Here is a 16,810-nt window from a genome sequence, read left to right as displayed (position 1 = left end):
GCGCCGGGGGCGACATGAGGCTCTCGCCCGCCCAGCCGTCCCCACACGAGCCGGGAAGGCCACCGGCCCCCGCCGCCCACGGTGGTAACCGACACCCGGCGCGGGGCGGTGGGAGGCGAGAGGCGGGGCCAGCACTGGAGTAGGCGGGGCCAGTTTGATCCACGCATTTTTATTGGTGGATCCCGCCTGCTTGTTTGGGTGGAGGGGTTTGCTGATAGGGTTGCGGCGTCCCCTCGTCCCTCCCGCCTCGTCCTCCACCTTTGCCTCAGCGGCGCGGGCAGGCGAGAGGTGCGGGGTGCTCGCTGAGGAGCTGGCGGCGCGGTCCTCGGGGCTCGCCGGTGATAGGTGAGGAGGGCGGGGAGGCGAAGACGAGCCAGCCGGAGGAGGTAAGGGCGGGGCCGCTGCCGTGACGGGCTTCGTCCCCGGCGGGGTCGCCCGGTTGCAGCCCTGCCCTGCCGACCTGGCGCCGTGCGCCCGCCGTGGCGGTGTTATGTAACCGCCCCGCCGGCTCTTCCCACGGCGCCCGCGGTCCTGCCCTCTCCCTGGACCAGCTCTTACCTCGGGGGCTCCGTTCACCGGTGCCTTTTTGGACGCGGGGGGCTGCGAGGCGAGCCCGGGGCTTCTCAGCGTTCGGCCGTCCTCCGGGGGGGGTCGGTGCCCGCCGCGCGGGTGGCTGGAAATGGCCGGTGGGCCGGGGGGGAGGCGCGCGTGGAGGGAGGGCGCCGCGGCGGCTCGTCCTGCGGGGCTGGGGGCTCGTCTGCTGCGGGGGAGGGGGGCCTGGGCAGAGGAGGGAGCGACCCCGGGACGGGGGGAGGTGGGGGGAGTTACAGCCCCGCCGGGGGTCGGCTTGGAGCAGGTGGGCGCGTGCAGCCGTGCAGCCCTGTCCCGGCTCCTCGTTACAACTCGAGGCTGGCGTGCAGGAGTCGGAGCGAAGCCCGTATCCCTGAGGGAGGCTCTGCTTGGGCCGCTCTAAAGTTAGCTGCAGCATCCCACGCCGCTGTTACATGATGCTGGTATAACAGGTAGCTCTGCAAAATTGTTGGTTTGGTTTTTTTCCCCGCCTCTCCTAGATTCTCTTGTGTCTCTTTAAAATATTTTGGTCTCTTTACTACTTCAGATTGGAGTATAATCTGGTTTCCTAAAAGGAAAATGTATAGTAGGTTTATACAGCTGAAAGAAATAACAGAAATGAGAGTTTATGTAGTTTATGATGAGAGAAGTGAGAGTAAGTGTAGTTTCGTCAGCGGTTAAGCTTTGCATGAGCTTCTGCGTTAGGCTTTGAAGTTCTGAACTTAAAAATTGGTTTGCTTGTTTACCTAGTTACAATGGTTGCCCTGTAGAAAAGGAAAACTCTTTCAATGAAAATAGGTAGTCACTGTAAAGAAATCCTGCTGCATTTATTCTTGCAGTAAAACTAAATTATACAGTTGCACATCATTCCTGAAGAGGTGGAAGTCTGAATACTGTGAGAGTATAAAACAATCTGAAAAACTACAAATGCATCACAGTAAACAAGGATAGAGGAAGTTTTTCTGTAGATCACCTTTGTTAACCGGTACCTTTCTTGAACAGCAGGTAGTGTCCCATTCTTCTTTAACTGCTGAGGAGGAGTTGTCATCTATGTGATCTAGTTTGGCTGTCTTCTTCCAAATACTGTAGTCTGTATTCAGATTCAGTGGCTTGGTTTGTTACTGTTTGTATTGAAAATGTTTGTCATTGCTTTGGTGTCCTTAATGTTTTTTAAGTTATAAATTACTTCTGTGTAGCAGCAGAATATCCTTTTCAAGGGAAGTTTGAAATCTTATTCCAAGTCATAATAGCGTCTTGAGTATCTTCTAAGAGTTAAACACTTGAACAGCTCCTGTTGCATGTAGCTCTGAAATACAGGGTTTCTTTCTTTCTTTTTTTTTTCTCCTCTGAATAGGGAAAAGGAAAGTAGGTCTTCGTAAGAATTGGGGTATAGCGATGAATTTCATGTTACAGGCTAGAAGGCTATTAAATGAGTGTTCCACTGACCCCTGTGTGAGGTGACAGGATCTGGCTGAAGGCCAGTGACGTTGTAATACTTCGTGCCCCTTATAAAACTGGCTCGCTTTAAATAGAGTAGCATGGAGGCCAAGTGAAGGTAATCAGAAAGCTTGTTCTGGTTTCTTTAGTTTTTTTGTTCTTTGACTACTTTAATCAACCACTGTGGTTACCATAGTAACCTTAATCATCATCCAGCTCCTTGACTTTAAGAACGGCATACAAAATCTTCACACCTGGCATTGGTTGCTCAAAATGTCATCTTCCTATTGTGGAATGGGGCTGGAGTCTTAGGGTTGGGCACCAGTGTCTGCTGACTTATTTTCTCCAGGACTGGAGATACAGATTGCTTAGTAAGGCATTGCCGGCTGAGTTCTTTACTGGTCATAGGATATATCCCTGGCATGGGAGGCATGGCTGAGCCTTCTGAGCAACATGCAGGTCTTTAACAGCTTGAGCTGGCCAGCCCTGCTTTGGATGAATAAAAGTGAATAGTCCCTTTGGACGTTAAAAGCTTCCAAAAATAGTTACAAAGTCTCAGCTAAATTTAATATGGCTAGAATGTCAATGGAAAGGATTAGCACATTTGGGATTTGCACCAATTAGCATTAAAAAAAAATAATCATCGTATCTGCCACTTCTTTGAGAGGAATAGTGGAGATTGATGATGTTTTTGTGTGGGGCTAACCAAACTGCAGTTAAAATGTGAGTGGATTTCACGGTACCAGTAACTCTTATTACTGTAAGGGGAATAGTCATTATCCAGGTAGGAGATGCAGAGGTGAAGGTTGAGAGAAGGGGTTACTATAGCCTCTATTGCTTTTGAAACTGCAGTGGCTCATTAATCCTGTCACATGAGGTCCTGTTCTGCTCTAATAAAGTAAAATGTCTCCCTTTAAGTCCATGGGAGCTTTCCATAGCGAAGAACTAACACCATATAGAAATAATACTAATCTCCAGTGTTCATTTTGCAAAATGGAATGAAGTTTATGAACTTCCCTGTTGTGCCTTCTGCCAAAGTATTCAGTGTGGCTCCAGTTGATTTCAGCAGGATTGCATCCTTAGCCTTCTAGCTTGTAATATAAAATTCGTAACTATAGAAATTGGTGACTGCTTTCATTAGGTCAGTGAATATTTTAAGTAAAAACTGATTCTTTCAGTAAATTCTTACTCAGTAGGTTTGGTTCTTCCCCCCCAACCCCCTTGTCCTTCGAGTTATGGTAAAACTTGCTGTTTTTTTACCCATAGGAGAGAGGTGGAATCCCTGCACTTTCTCTGGACCCTTCTAGAAAAAACAACTGCAAATTTTCTTGCTTTGTATTTTTTCCCCAAAATCTTCTTAATTCCTGTAGAGTATGGTTTCCAGGTTTGCACTTAAGACTCAATAATACTTTTAGTTTACAGTGACTATATTTAAAGCTTCTATTTGTAACATTTTGTTTGTTTTATTCTATTTTTAGTCATGTTGTTTGTCATGGCAAGCAGTGTTTAATAAAAAGTAAAGTTTCCTAGTGATTTCAAGGGATACGTGCCTGTTACTTGATGTTGCTCAGGGAGTTGTGGTTTTTTTATTATTCTGTTTTTTATTTTTAAAAAAACCTCTTAGGACAGGAAAATAGCCACCGAGGAAATGCCTCATTAGTTTCCATAAAAACAGTGGGTAAATCTCTGTGCTTGGTGATATAAGGCATTGGTCCATTCAAGCTCTTCATGTGCTCAAGTTGTCTTCATTCAGTAAAATTTTAGCTGAAGTACTCTGCTCTGTAGAGGTGTAACTCCTTAACAAGATGCACATCTTTGCTCTTTCAGTTTTACAGTAAAAAAGCAATACTTTTTGCTAACAATTTTTCAAATAGAAACTTCAGTAAGCTATTACTGTTTGCCAATGAATATAATTTTCTGATGGTCTCTGCTAATTTTAGAGGTGCACCATGTCTAAAACCAGTGTGGTAACAGAATGAATACATAGCTCCCACCTGGAATCTCTACAGAGCTTTCGGTTAAACTGTCCACACAGTGGCTGCTATGGTTTTCCAAGGGTTAATAGCATTGCACTCTTAGGGTACTCTATTCTTTGTAATGTATTTTGTGACTTCAAAGTCTAGTGTCAGAACCCTACACCAAACTCAAAAATAACTTAAAGCCCACCCAGACGTAACCTGGGTTCTTAAATAAAGGAGAAAGGGAGAAGCAAATGCCCAACTCGGTTTGTACTCATTACGTTTTAAAAGAAAGATGATTACAGTTTAATGTTATGTGGATGTCTGTCTTGGTTTTTTGGTGATATAAACGAGACCATAAGGGGTGGGGAGTTGATTTATTTTGTCAAAAGCTGTGGAAAGGAGCTTTAATATAAATGGGAATGTGATCCAGTGATTGTATTGTAGTTACGTAAAAGATAACTTTTAATTGGGTTTATTTTCTATGTCAATCCAGTTCATGGATTATACAGGATTTAGAATTAATTGTTTTAAAGGATTTGAAATGTAAATTCTTTTGTTTTAAATTAGTAGAATAATTGGGAAGAGAATATTTTTTGACAGACTACTGCCTGGAAGTGGCTAAGTAAACTTAGAAGAAGTGACAAAACACTACCACCGAGAAAACACCCGGGGCTTAGGTGCTTGACAGACATAACAGAGGATATGTATTTATTACTTGTTTTTTATTTATGTGTGTGTGTAACGTTACAATGCAGGAAAAGGTAAGATTTCCAGCTCATGACTGTCTGAAGATAGCTTCTGATACAGTAATTTACGAAGTTCATGCAGAGGTGTGAAAACTCAGATTATAATTCCATGAATGCTTTAAGTAGGTTAGTTGCCTAAAAGTACAATCCTAACCTTTGCTGTTGTCTGTCCATTCACAAAGCTGGCCCTCTTGTTTTTTTTTCTTGCTACAAATATTCACGCAGTAATGAAGTGAATCAGGTCAGTTATCTATCTAATGGAGTTAAACACAAACTTTTTTCATTAGGCCTGGTCTTTTCTTTTAATTGAATCAGTTTGTGTGGTTGTGCCGTGAATTGGATCAGGAGGTGCTTTCTACACTATAAAAGGTGTTGGAAGGAGAAGCCTGAGGCGCACAATGGACTGACTATGTTGCATCTTTTGGCAGAAGTGCTAGTTTGTCTGGTCAGAGTCCGAACTTACAGCGCAAGGGTTTGAAGTATGCTAACAAACATTGTTGATTCAAGTACATTTATGCCCTCTGATTTCTCGTTGAGCTCAGACTCATGGGCAGTTTATTTCTCTTGGGGAATATCTGTGCTTTATTAGTGAGATTTCTATTTTAATTGTGGTGCAGTACGTGGCACTCGCCACGTAAAATTTATGAAAAAATAGTTATTCCATATGGATGTTTTTAACTGTGCAGGTCCCATCTTAAATTGTGCAGAGGATTTAATAATCAGGGTATTTTAAGTTTACTTGCTAGTGGAGGGAATACTGATCAGAATTCTGGGTATATCTTAAGTGTAGACGAGGCATGTGCGTGGATACACACCTTATGTACAAGTCATTAAGAAGAGGTGGTCAAAAGGCATACAAAACAGTGGCTTCCTTAAGAAGACTTGACCAATACCCAAGTCCCACTGAGCAAATCTCCTTCAAGAACTGACTGAAAAAAGCAGCAAGCTTTTCTTGTTAAAGGGCCCTAGCAGAGCAAAACTACTGCTGCATAGTGGTAAAGTATTTATTAATTTCTAATTTCAGATGGCACTTTGAAGCCTAGAGATTGTGGAATCACTTGCTATAGTGCATGCTCATTTCCTTATTGCCAACTAAGATGATTAAAAAACTGAACTTGGCATGGTTGTAACTTAAAGTCCTGTTCTGTTGCTTGTCATAGTGGTTTTGCTTAATTCTTAATTTAAAAGCTTCCTTTCCGATCTAGTACCTTATAATATGGTTCCATCAGGAACAAATAATAAACAGTTCAGTGAAGAAACCTGTAGACTTTTCTGACTCTTGTCAATGTATTGAGATCCTCTACTTCTCTGTACACAGTAATAGCTTTGTTATGCATTGGGGAACAGGATGCATGAAGCTTGTTAGCTGCCATGATCTTTAACATTACTGTCGTACTCTACAGTGAAAGTGAAGCATATGTATTGGACTAAAAGTACAGTTTGAGAAATTGGCTAATATAGAAATGTGTATGGAAAACAAATCAATATACTGTATTGCCTCTCTTGTGCTACTTTGTCTCTAAGTTCCATTCAGCCAGTGGATGCCTGTTTTGTTTATATCCTAGGACATTCTGGTAGATCTAAAATTTCCCTACTCCCAGTTCCATTTAATCTTCGCTCTTCTCACTAGAATGCTTATTGAGTGTTAATTCATAATCAAAATTCCTACAACTTTTGAACATCAGTTTGTCTTTATCCTCTTTGGGTCCGTTGTGTAAAGCTGGTTTTGAAGCATCTCTGTTTGCTGAGTGGACTCTTCCAGCTTAATGCTTGGTGGGAAAAAAGGATTTTACCCAGTGTGACCATACAATAATCTTCACTGACTGCACATAGTTTGCCTTTTGTGAATGAAATACTTCATACTCACTGGCAAAAGTGTACTCTCCCATCTAAATTATATTTTGTATCATACCGGGCTTGAGTTTTATTTTCATAAAACTAAAAAGCAATTAATCTCATCTTGACACAGGCTAGACGTGATGGCAAACGTGTTTAGAGGTGATTGAATTTGGAGTAGATGACCTATTAATTTTTCCTGCTAGAGTGGTGATACATTCTGAATTTTAGTTTCTTCCCCAGTAGTGGCTGCTGTGAGGACGTCTTTATAGTACTTACCTGGGTATGTTTACATTGAAATGTATGGTAATACTAGGCTTAAGTGAGTTGGTTCAAAATACCAGAGGCAATCAATGTTGCTGTGATACAGAGTTCCTACTACAATTATATATAAACGCATAAATTATTGCATGCATAGATTACAGGACTAGGAAACTGTTTTGTTTTAGCTGTGTAACATATTTTAGTACCTGGGAAAAGAGGACAGCTAAGATCTGTGACCTGCCAGCTCTCTACAGATCATCATATGCACTGTGAGTGATACTGCTGCAGAACATCTACCTCTGGACAAGGTTCTGAATGATACCTGTGTAATTTGGACTAGGTGACCTCTGCAGGTCCCTTCCAACTTAGTTGTTCTAATACTGGCTAATAAATCTGTCTCTATCATGCAATTTGAAAGTGTGGTAAGTAAGGACTCAGTATTCCAAACTGATACTTTTGAGCATGACTTTAGCTTGTTTTCTTGTGGACTTCTGTTGTTAGCCCTGAGACTTCGGCAACAATTACTGACATTTCCATAACATGAGGTTATAGAATGATGTGCTCTGTCATAGGCCAAATGTCATTTCAGACCAGCAGCAAAAATGAGGTTATATGAAGGCACAGGCATGGCAAGATACCTCTATAATTTAGTTTTGCTTTACTGAGATTAAGTGTAATAAACCCATAGGGTTTAATTTTGGATACTAGTCTTAAATAGTGTATTTGAGCTAATATTTACAACTATTTATAGAGAATAGCAAGTATGCAATAGAGCAAGGGCAAATCTGAAACAGATGAGCACACTGTGTTTATGTAACTTTCTAACTCCTTATGTTATGAGGAGAAAAAGCAGCCAATGATTGCATATGTTACCAAAAGAAACAAAACTATAAGGGAATTATTCGTCTGCGTAGCTTCTAGTTAACTTACTGGAGCTCTATAGAGGTTATAGGTTGATGTCTAATGTACCAATACTAAGGACTGATAAATATCTGAATTTATACTAATTAGCACACTGATAATTAATTGGACCTTTACTTAATCCCGTCAGCTGGAATGAAGTTTACTGTTGTATCAACAGTAGGGATACTGTTTGATGTGTGGGCTTGTTGCTGCTACCTGTCTTGAAATGTCTGCCCTGATGGATTTGCAGTGAAGGCTCCAATATCAGCAGGATTTTCTTAAAAGGTGGTGAGAATTATCTCTTGAGTCCACTCTTCCATCACCTTTTATTTACTTCCTAATGTGATTAAGATGCAAACAAAGAAATTGCAAATGGGCATGGAAAACCAGGGTATGTTCTGTCCTTAAACTGTAGAAAAAATGGCTTTTCTTTGTAACGGTGATGTGGTGTAGCTGTGCTGTTTTTCAGTGATTCTGTGTTCATATTACTTTCCAACAGGGTCTCTCTTTTTTTTTTTTTTTTTGTCTTGAGTTGATGCCTGGTAAAATTTTCAGTTATTTTCATTTTCTTCTTAGCCAGTGCGTTACACTTTCTGTCAAAGCTGACTGCAAGCTCAGAAGCACCGGCCTGCCTTCCCAGTGACAAACATGACTCTCTTAAACCCAAATACAACATGGTATTTTCTTTCAGGGCAAAGAGTACTTAAGTAATGCCTTGCTTCTGGTTGTGTTATGCAGCTTGTGCTGAATTGGTTTTGTCTTTTCTGTGGTAATAAATGAAACTTAAAGCAAAGTCCCTGTTTGAACTTTGGTGATACTAGTTGTAGTGCCCTGTTTCAGAGGTCAATTGTTGCCTTAAATTAGTGTGAAGCGTACTTTCTACAAACTAAGCCCCCAAACTAAAAATTTCTGGATTAACTTGTGTATGTGTCTTTCCATGCTGCCAGGGATGAGGGGAGACTCATACTTCTTTGGAATGCGAGGCCTCGATCACTATGGCTGCATCTCGGAAGATGGACGACAGTTCTTACTCTACTCTATAAATGGAGACAACGATTTAAAGAGATGTTTTGCAGAGGAAGACTTTCATGAAATAATTGACTTCAACGATCTCCCGAATTCTCTCTTTGCTTGTAATGTTCACCAGTCTGTGTTTGAAGATGAGGACAGTAAGGTACAGTGTCACTTTCCATATTTTTAATGTTAGATAAATATATGCCTTACGTTTGTATTTATTGCTGTTTCAATGAAACAGATTAATCTGTCATGTACAAAGAAACCATATCACAAATATGACTTCTTTCTAAGGTGATGACAACACTGCCATGATGTCTGTTTCGAGAGCTCAAAAGCCTTTTTGTCAACTACAGTGAACAAAAAATTTTCTTCTTCTCTTTAGATTTGCAGAATACTAAAATGTGGGTACACGTCTTCATAGTTGCAGTCATGATGGAGCTGGCGGAGAGCTGGCGAAGTTAAACATGTGAAAGTTCCTCCCGCTTGCTGATAACGTACCTCTGTGGGAGGCTGCCATTCTTGTATTTTCTCGTAGAATCATTTGGTTTGGAAAAGACCTTTAAGATCATCAAGTCTAACTGTTAATTCAGCACTGCCAAGTTCACCACTAAACCATGTCCCTAAGCACCACATCTTTTAAATACCTCCAGGGATGGTGACTCAACCACCCCCCTGGGCAGCCTGTTCCAAGGCTTGACTGCCCTTGCTTGACAACCCTTTCCGTGAATATGTTTTGTCCTAATATCCAATCTAAACTTCCCCTAGTGCAACTTGAGACCATTTCCTCTTGTCCTGTTGCTTATTCGGAGAAGAAACAGACCCCCCCCCACCTGCCTACAGCCTCCTTTCAGGTAGTTGTAGGGAGCAATAAGGTCTCAAAATTAGTTATTTCAGATGACTTAAAGCATGTATCTGGAAAAACCTAAAATGAAGGGTAGTGAGAACAAAGATGAGGAACTGCATGAGAATATTTTTAACTCTGTAATTAGTCTAAAACAAAATGTTGAAAACAATATCCTCTTAAAATAAAAAATAAAATCTGTTTTTGCCAGAAGTGTTCGGTTCTTGTTTCTTAGCCTAGTATTCTTCCTGATGGAGATGTCAGGGATATAAAACTGATAGCTTGGGGCTTTGTCTGATGACGTTAGTCTAGGCTAATTGTTAAAGGAACATCTGAGGCTGCTTGAATGTCTTTTCTGGACAAGCTGGCAGTGATAAAGTGGGGTTTGGCTGGAACTGACTGATGAGCTTTCCAGAGAAAACTAGTTTTGCTGGGACCAAACCTGGCCATCATGCTTAAAGGATCTTTAGTGGGGAACTTACTAGATGAAAAGGAAATAAAACAAGACTTCTAAGGATACAGGCTTACCGTTAAACCTACTGAAAGCGGTATCTGTTGAGGTTGCACAAATGGAATTGTTTAGGTTTAATTTTTCAGGCATCTTCCATAATCTGTGAAATGTGTGTATGCTTGAGTAACACAGATTAAAAGAAAATAAAAGTTCATACCACAGCCCGAAACAAAGTGGTCATATTTAAATTAAAAAAAATCCTACACTAAGTTGTAATCTTGGAAAACTGCACCATTTTGTTTTCTTTGTATATGGTTTTAAACTAAAAGAGGGTAGATTTAGATCAGATATTAGGAATAAATTCTTTACTGTGAGGATGGTGAGACGCTGGCCCAGGCTGCCCAGAGCAGCTGTGGATGCCCCATCCCTGGAAGTGTTGAAGGCCAGGTTGGACAGGGCTGGGGGCAACCTAGTCTAGTGGAAGGTGTCCCTTCCCATGGCAGGGGAGCTGGAACTAGATGATCTTTAAGGTCCCTTCCAACCCAACCCATTCTCTAATTGTCTAAGGCCTTTTGCTGATAAGCATGTTACATTTATATTGTGCCATTTTGTGGAATTTTGTGACAGTCTGGTTAGAACTTCACTGATGTTGAAGAAGTCCGAAAGTCCACTTTTAATGGAAGAAAACACAAGCCCGTCTAGATCTAAAGAATCCTTTTTTCATCCTGCAGAGATTCTGTCCCCACTTGCTCCTGAGCTTTCCCTTTCGAGAGCTGTATTCTGGTGTTTAGCTGATGGCTTAGTTAGAAAATGGAATGGATGATTATGTAAGTATGTGGGATAGCAATCCCTAAAGACTTGCAGGACTTAAGGATGTGTTTTAAGAATAGCAGCTGGGTTGTGGAGGTGGGTATTCTATTCTGTGTGCATATCTGTAAACTCTTTATTGACATGGATTGAACAGCTCTGTTTGCAGGTAAGTAGTTACTCCTGTGAGTGTATTTACCTAGATGGCATTACCTTCAGATTTCTCATTAAATCCAAGAACCTAGGGCGCTGATTAATATTTTTATTATTCCTGTAGAACATATATGTTTAATACCTATAGTTCCTTTATATATAGAGTATTTATATATATAAATACTATAGTATATAGTATTATATAGTTCCTATATAATACCTATAATTCCTTTCTATTGTTAACTGTTGATGCAGGGTAAGAGCAGACATGAATTCAATAAAAAATACTGTCAACTTACTAAGCTAAAGTTTTTAAAATCCCACACAATCACAATTAAGAAATGCTGCTAACAATCATCTCTTAAATTGATCTAATGTATATGTAGCAGTAATTTAACAAACATACTACAATAATGGTTATATCTACAGTAGTTGCGTTGTGTTACCCGTTCTGCAGAAAGTAAAGTTTTTGCAATGTATCTTTGACTTTCTCCTACCTACGATTTTAGGAGGAAACTGGAGGTATGAGTAGCTTGGAACTTACAAGTTAGCTAGTAAAGGAAGCCAGAGAAACCTTCATTATAAATGGTTGTTTTGATTTGGTGTGTGAACTTGCTGCATAAATAATATTCATATATTTAAACTTCTGAGTGGCTCTGGCATGCAACAGTATTAATGTAAATAACTCATGCTGACAGCTTTAAAGTTAGTTACCTGAAGCATCCAAGAGGCTGAATTGTCACATTCAAACTTCTAACACAAATTTCTAAGCAATATACTCACTAAAGATAGCTTTTAAAAGCAAATGCCTTACATATTTTTGTTTTAATTTGAAGGCATTTAACTACTTTGTATCAGATATAGGGTAAATTCCAGTTTGTGCTTGAGTACTTCCTTGCAGCAACCCTGGGGAAACACGTAGCAGCATATACGCCTGCACTGTGCATAAGTCGATTTGCTTTTGTCAGTTCTTGCTGCGGCCTGTATCAGATACACCCTTTCACCAGTATCATCTGGCTGTACTGCATCTCTCAGAAAGGGCTCTGTGTTGCCTGTCAAGAGGGATGATGAGTCTGAGTTTTGGATCTTCATTTTCTGAAGATGAAAATTCTTGCAGCTGAAGGCTCTGTCCTTAACTGACAAAGAAACTGTATCGGGCCAGGCTTGAGTCTTCCTTTGGATGGCACCCTAAGGTCTCAACCTGGGCAGTGAGTCTGAAGAGTTGTGGGCCTTGGGATCCTGAAGATAAGCCAGAACCATCTGGCTTCAAGAAAGCTGCTTGGGAGTAACTGCCTGATTTTTAGGTAGTGGTAGAAGAAGGGAGGAATATAGATTAGTGCTAGCTATGTGTATCTGATTTTGCTACGGTAACAGGGCGGCTGGTCAAAAAATATTTCCCTACCTTTCAGACCTGTGTTTTTAGAAAGAAATTTCTACTTGGGAGAAGAGAGTGCCCCAGATAGCTGAGTCAATAATACGGGCATTTAAGAATTTGCACAGGATGGCTTGGCAGCTTCAATGCACCAAGAGCTTGCTACAACTGAAGGGAGGTGGCTTTGCTTATCCCTACTCCCATCCTGGACAGCCTCATTTGTACAGAAAAAGAAATTGTACTGTCTTTATAATATGACTAGAAAATACTTAGATTTTTAGTTTTTAAGGAAGAGCAAAGGAGTTGAAGTAGGCTATCCAACAGGTCTGTTACAAAGCTGGGATCACATTCAGCTGTGTCCCCGTCTCTGGAGGGACTGATAATTTGTTTTGGCATATAACATGTTAATGGTAGGGGCAGATGGTTTTGGTTTTTGTAGTGTACAGCACTGACTTGGTCAGGTCATGGAAGTCATATTGTAAAGAAGCTTAAAATGAAGTTACCCCTAAACCCTGGGTTTTGCCACATGTCTTTTGGAAAAACTGATGGCACTGCTTAAGTGAGCAAGATATGGTGAAATTGAGATTGTTATTTTTGGCTGACTGTGTGACTGAATGGAAGGTGCTGCTCCTTTTATCTTTCCTGATAAAGCAGTTGTGGTGGAGAGCCAAGGGGCATAACTAATTACTCCTAAGGATGGATGTGTGTTTTAGATGTTAATTGCTACACATAGCCCTTAGGCTTTCCAGATAGTAACCCTTTTGTTGTGTTTTTGTTACGTATATTTCACTGTTTTGTAAAATCATCCTTTTTGTAATGTGACTCTGTAATTTCCTTCAGGCTGAAACTGGTAAGCCCACTGTCAAAGTGAAGCATCTTTGTCTCTTAAGATGGTTTCTTTTAATGTTGTAATGCCTCCGGAGATGCTTACACAAAACTTCACTATTAGAATATGCTTATGTGAGGGAATGATGTGTTTCCTCAAGCTGTTTAGAGGCTGTATGCTCTTCCACTATTTTGGTTCAAATTGGAAGGAACGCCTATTAAACTTGATAGTTGTATTTCAGGTAACGAATGATTTATCATTTTCTGAGCATTTTAGTTATGGTGGAGTTACTTAGGAAATGTTAGCCAAAGTCCATTAAGTGCTTTTTCTTGCCAGTGTCATTCAAACCATTAGGAGATAATATTATTTATGCAGGAAAAATTACAGTGACCAAACATGTGCCCAGTTCTGGACTTGTCAGTATAAGGAAGACATGGACCTACTGGGGAGAGTCTAGTGAAGGACCACTAAGATGAGGAAGGGGCTGGAGCATCTCTCTTATGAAGAAAGGCTGAGAGAGCTGGGACAGTTCAGCCTGAAGAAGAGAAGGTTCAGGGGGGATCTTATCAGTGTGTATTAATACCTGAAGGCAGGGTACAAAGATGGCAGAGCTAGGCTCTTCTCAGTGGTGCCCAGTGCCAGGAACAGAGGCTATGGGCACACTGAAGCACAGGAAGTTTGCTCTGAACAACAGAAAACAGTTTTTTTTACTGTGAGAGTGGCTGAGCACAGGTTGCCTAGGGAGGTGGTGCAATTTCCCTCCATGGAGGTATTCAAAAGCTGTGTGGATGTGGTCCTGGGCTGGCTCTAGGTGGTCCTGCTTGAGCAGGCGAGGGGACAAGATGACCTCCAGAGGTCCCTTCCAACCTCCATGAGCCTGTGATTCTGTGAACATATGTTGAAGTGTATCCTAATTCTTCTGGTGAGGAGCGTCAATGCCATGCATGCAAGATTAGGGAATGAAGGTGATTAAAAAAGCATTTCCTGAACTATAAGCTTAATGGAGGCAGGGTGGGGAAGGGAGGAGAAAAGAAGCTGAACTAACAAGTCAAAAAGATAATCCTACTTTAATGGAAGGACTTTCTATGAAAACAGCTAATATTTTCATGAGGGATTCTTTCACGTTACGATTTTATTTGCGTATATTGGATGACTACTTGCTTTTACTACAGCAGCCTAGTTAGACTTCCTTTGACTCCCCCACCCCAAGATGTATTATTGAGCGTGGGCCTTGAAAAAGATTTAAGGATAGATACGTCAAGTGAGTGCTGGAATATTTGTCTAATGATGATGTTTTAAGAGAATTCTGTGGCCTGACTTGGGAAGGCTTTTTTCCTTTGTACTTGCATTCAGCTTTCTCAACAAAGCATATCTTCATGCTGCTGTTCTTATTTTGAAGGTGCAGTAAAAGGCACCAAACTGTTCAGTAGTCTGCTGTGTTGTCTTTTAACTTTTATATGTTGATGCTGGAACTGAAACTTCCTACTGATGCTTTGACTCTGAAGCATGTAATTGAAATGTGTCTGCTCAGTGCTACTTCTAAACAAAGTGGAGCCAGTGTGTCTGCTGCCATGTGTGAAATGTTTCTTTGATTCCCTTTTCGTACAGACTAAATCAAGAAGATGCTCTAAGAGGCAGGCTTTGTTTCTGCAGGGGAAGATCTGTTCCTTTTGACTTCAGATTTTTAAAAATGTAGCTTATGAAGTCAGAACCTCTTTGGTCATATTACATCACTGAAGCCTCTAGGTGTTGAGTCATCATTATATTTAGAGGGTGGCACACTTCTTTTTAGTCTAATATTAGTATTCAAGCATGGACTCAGTGGAAGGTCACCCTAGCAAAGATGAAGTCAGTGCTCTAAGGCTGGAAAGGAATGCAGGCATCATTGTGCCTTCCTGGTACACTTGCTGTTGCTTTGTTTTACTTTCAGTTTTTCTACCTTTTAAGGTTGTTGTCCGTTGATACGATAACATTATCAGAAACTGCCACTTGAAGCAGACTGTGCCTTGTGCTGTGGAATCTCAGCCTACTTTGTTTTGTTCTACTTTATAAATGGAGTGAATGTTATTCCTTGTCATTCTGTGAAAATTGAGCTTTTTCTTTACTATACACTGTATACGCAGCTAATAAAAATATGGAGAGCTTGCAAAAAAAAAAAAAAGGCTGCAGGAGCAGTTTTCTTTAGCACTTCATGAATCATAGCTGCCCTCTGGGAATCCTATCTTGCACTCTTCCCTGGGTGGTGGTTTACAGACATCCAAGAATTTTTTTGTATGATAATGGCAGCATTAAGATAAAGCTATAGGAGGCTGTTCTTGTTCTGAGAAGTGTGCAGTCTGAAAAATACATTTTCCATGGCACCTGTATTTTATTCTGTAACTTATTTCACATACTTCTGCTGTGAAGTCATTTCGGTGCAATACAGTATTTCAGCTGAAAACATCTATGAACTTTCACTCTGCATCTAAGATCCTGTCTGACTGCTGGAGTGATAATCCCAACTTTTTCAGCCATATTATGAGTCTTCTCTACAGCCTAAAAAAGCTGTTGATGTTTGTCATTCATAAACCTGCCTTAGTTTACTTCCTATGATATAGCTGCTAGACCTTGTTAGTCAGCTATGTATTGGCACATGGGATGAGATGCTCTATAGCTGTAATTTTCATGCTTTACTTACAGGTCAGTTGTGAGATACAGACACACTGTATCATATCAGCTATCTAAACGTGTATAGCAGTGGGATCCATAAAGCATTTTGAGTGCCTGGAACTCCCTAGGACTAGAACTACAGTAACAGTAAGGTGCTGTGGCTTTACTGGAGAAAGGGCAGTAGCAAAGTTAATTTTCACTGGCTTTTGGGATCTGTTGGGTATTTATTTTGGTTTAGGGGGAAGAAAATGATTTAACCTTGGTGTGGTTTACATAGTCAGAATTTTAATACATATTTGTAAGGAGGTTATTTAAGGTTGTTCTTGTTCCTGTTAACAAGACAACTTGCGTTTATTTAGATACATAGGGTCTGACACTTATTTTCTGAGGTGATTTGCAGAATTTCTAGTGGGACTGTAAGTTGTTAGTCTAGTCTGGTTTAGGCATTCCTTCTGCCTTCCCAGGTAGGTTGTTCTGGCTGTTAGTAGAAATGCTGAATCCTTTCAGTGTCTTTCTGGAAAAATGCATAAGCTTTATGCCCTTTGTGTTTCTTAGAAGGATACTGAGATTTTGCAGTTGTAACATTATGGTCAAGGTGAATCTGCATATGCCCGCTTCCTCCCATACAAGTAGAAGGTATACCTTGGCCATGATTATCCTGTTGTCATCCAGAAATTGCCAGGCTCCGTGTATTTCTCAATTCAATTCCTGCTCTGAAAATGTGTGGGTGTTTTGTTTGTTTTTTTTTTAAACAAAACCCCCTCAACTAACCAACCATAAAAAAACTAACAAGTATTCCTGAGCCTGAAACGGTGCTGTCTGTAATGTATATGCTGTCTAGTAACTTATGCAGGACTTGGGGTTATTTTCCCATCCATGCACAGGGTGCTTGGTAGCACAAATACCCTTGTTTCGATGGGAGAACATGCCTGGCAAAAGACCAACTGGGTTAAAGGTAGGCCTGTATTCATTGCAGC

General features: G+C 40.8%; 1 protein-coding gene across 2 annotated transcripts in view; it reads left to right on the top strand.

Annotated features, from left to right (window-relative positions):
• The first annotated feature begins 211 nt into the window (after positions 1 to 211).
• The window catches only part of RCAN2 (regulator of calcineurin 2), a 92,714-nt gene continuing 76,115 nt past the window's right edge, over positions 212 to 16,810 (top strand). The window contains exons 1-2 of one of the 2 annotated variants that reach the window (XM_080388563.1): positions 212 to 345; positions 8,665 to 8,891. In XM_080388563.1, the coding sequence (XP_080244689.1) occupies positions 8,667 to 8,891 (225 nt within the window). In that variant the 5' untranslated portion in view covers positions 212 to 345; positions 8,665 to 8,666. Of the gene's footprint in view, positions 387 to 8,664; positions 8,892 to 16,810 lie in introns of both variants that reach the window. The other variant, XM_080388564.1, reaches the window with a different exon arrangement.

Source organism: Falco punctatus (assembly GCF_963210335.1).
Source record: "Falco punctatus genome assembly, chromosome: 5".
NCBI lineage: Eukaryota > Metazoa > Chordata > Aves > Falconiformes > Falconidae > Falco > Falco punctatus.
The sequence above is the reverse complement of the archived record's forward strand: the minus strand, read 5'-3'. Positions and strand labels throughout refer to the sequence as shown.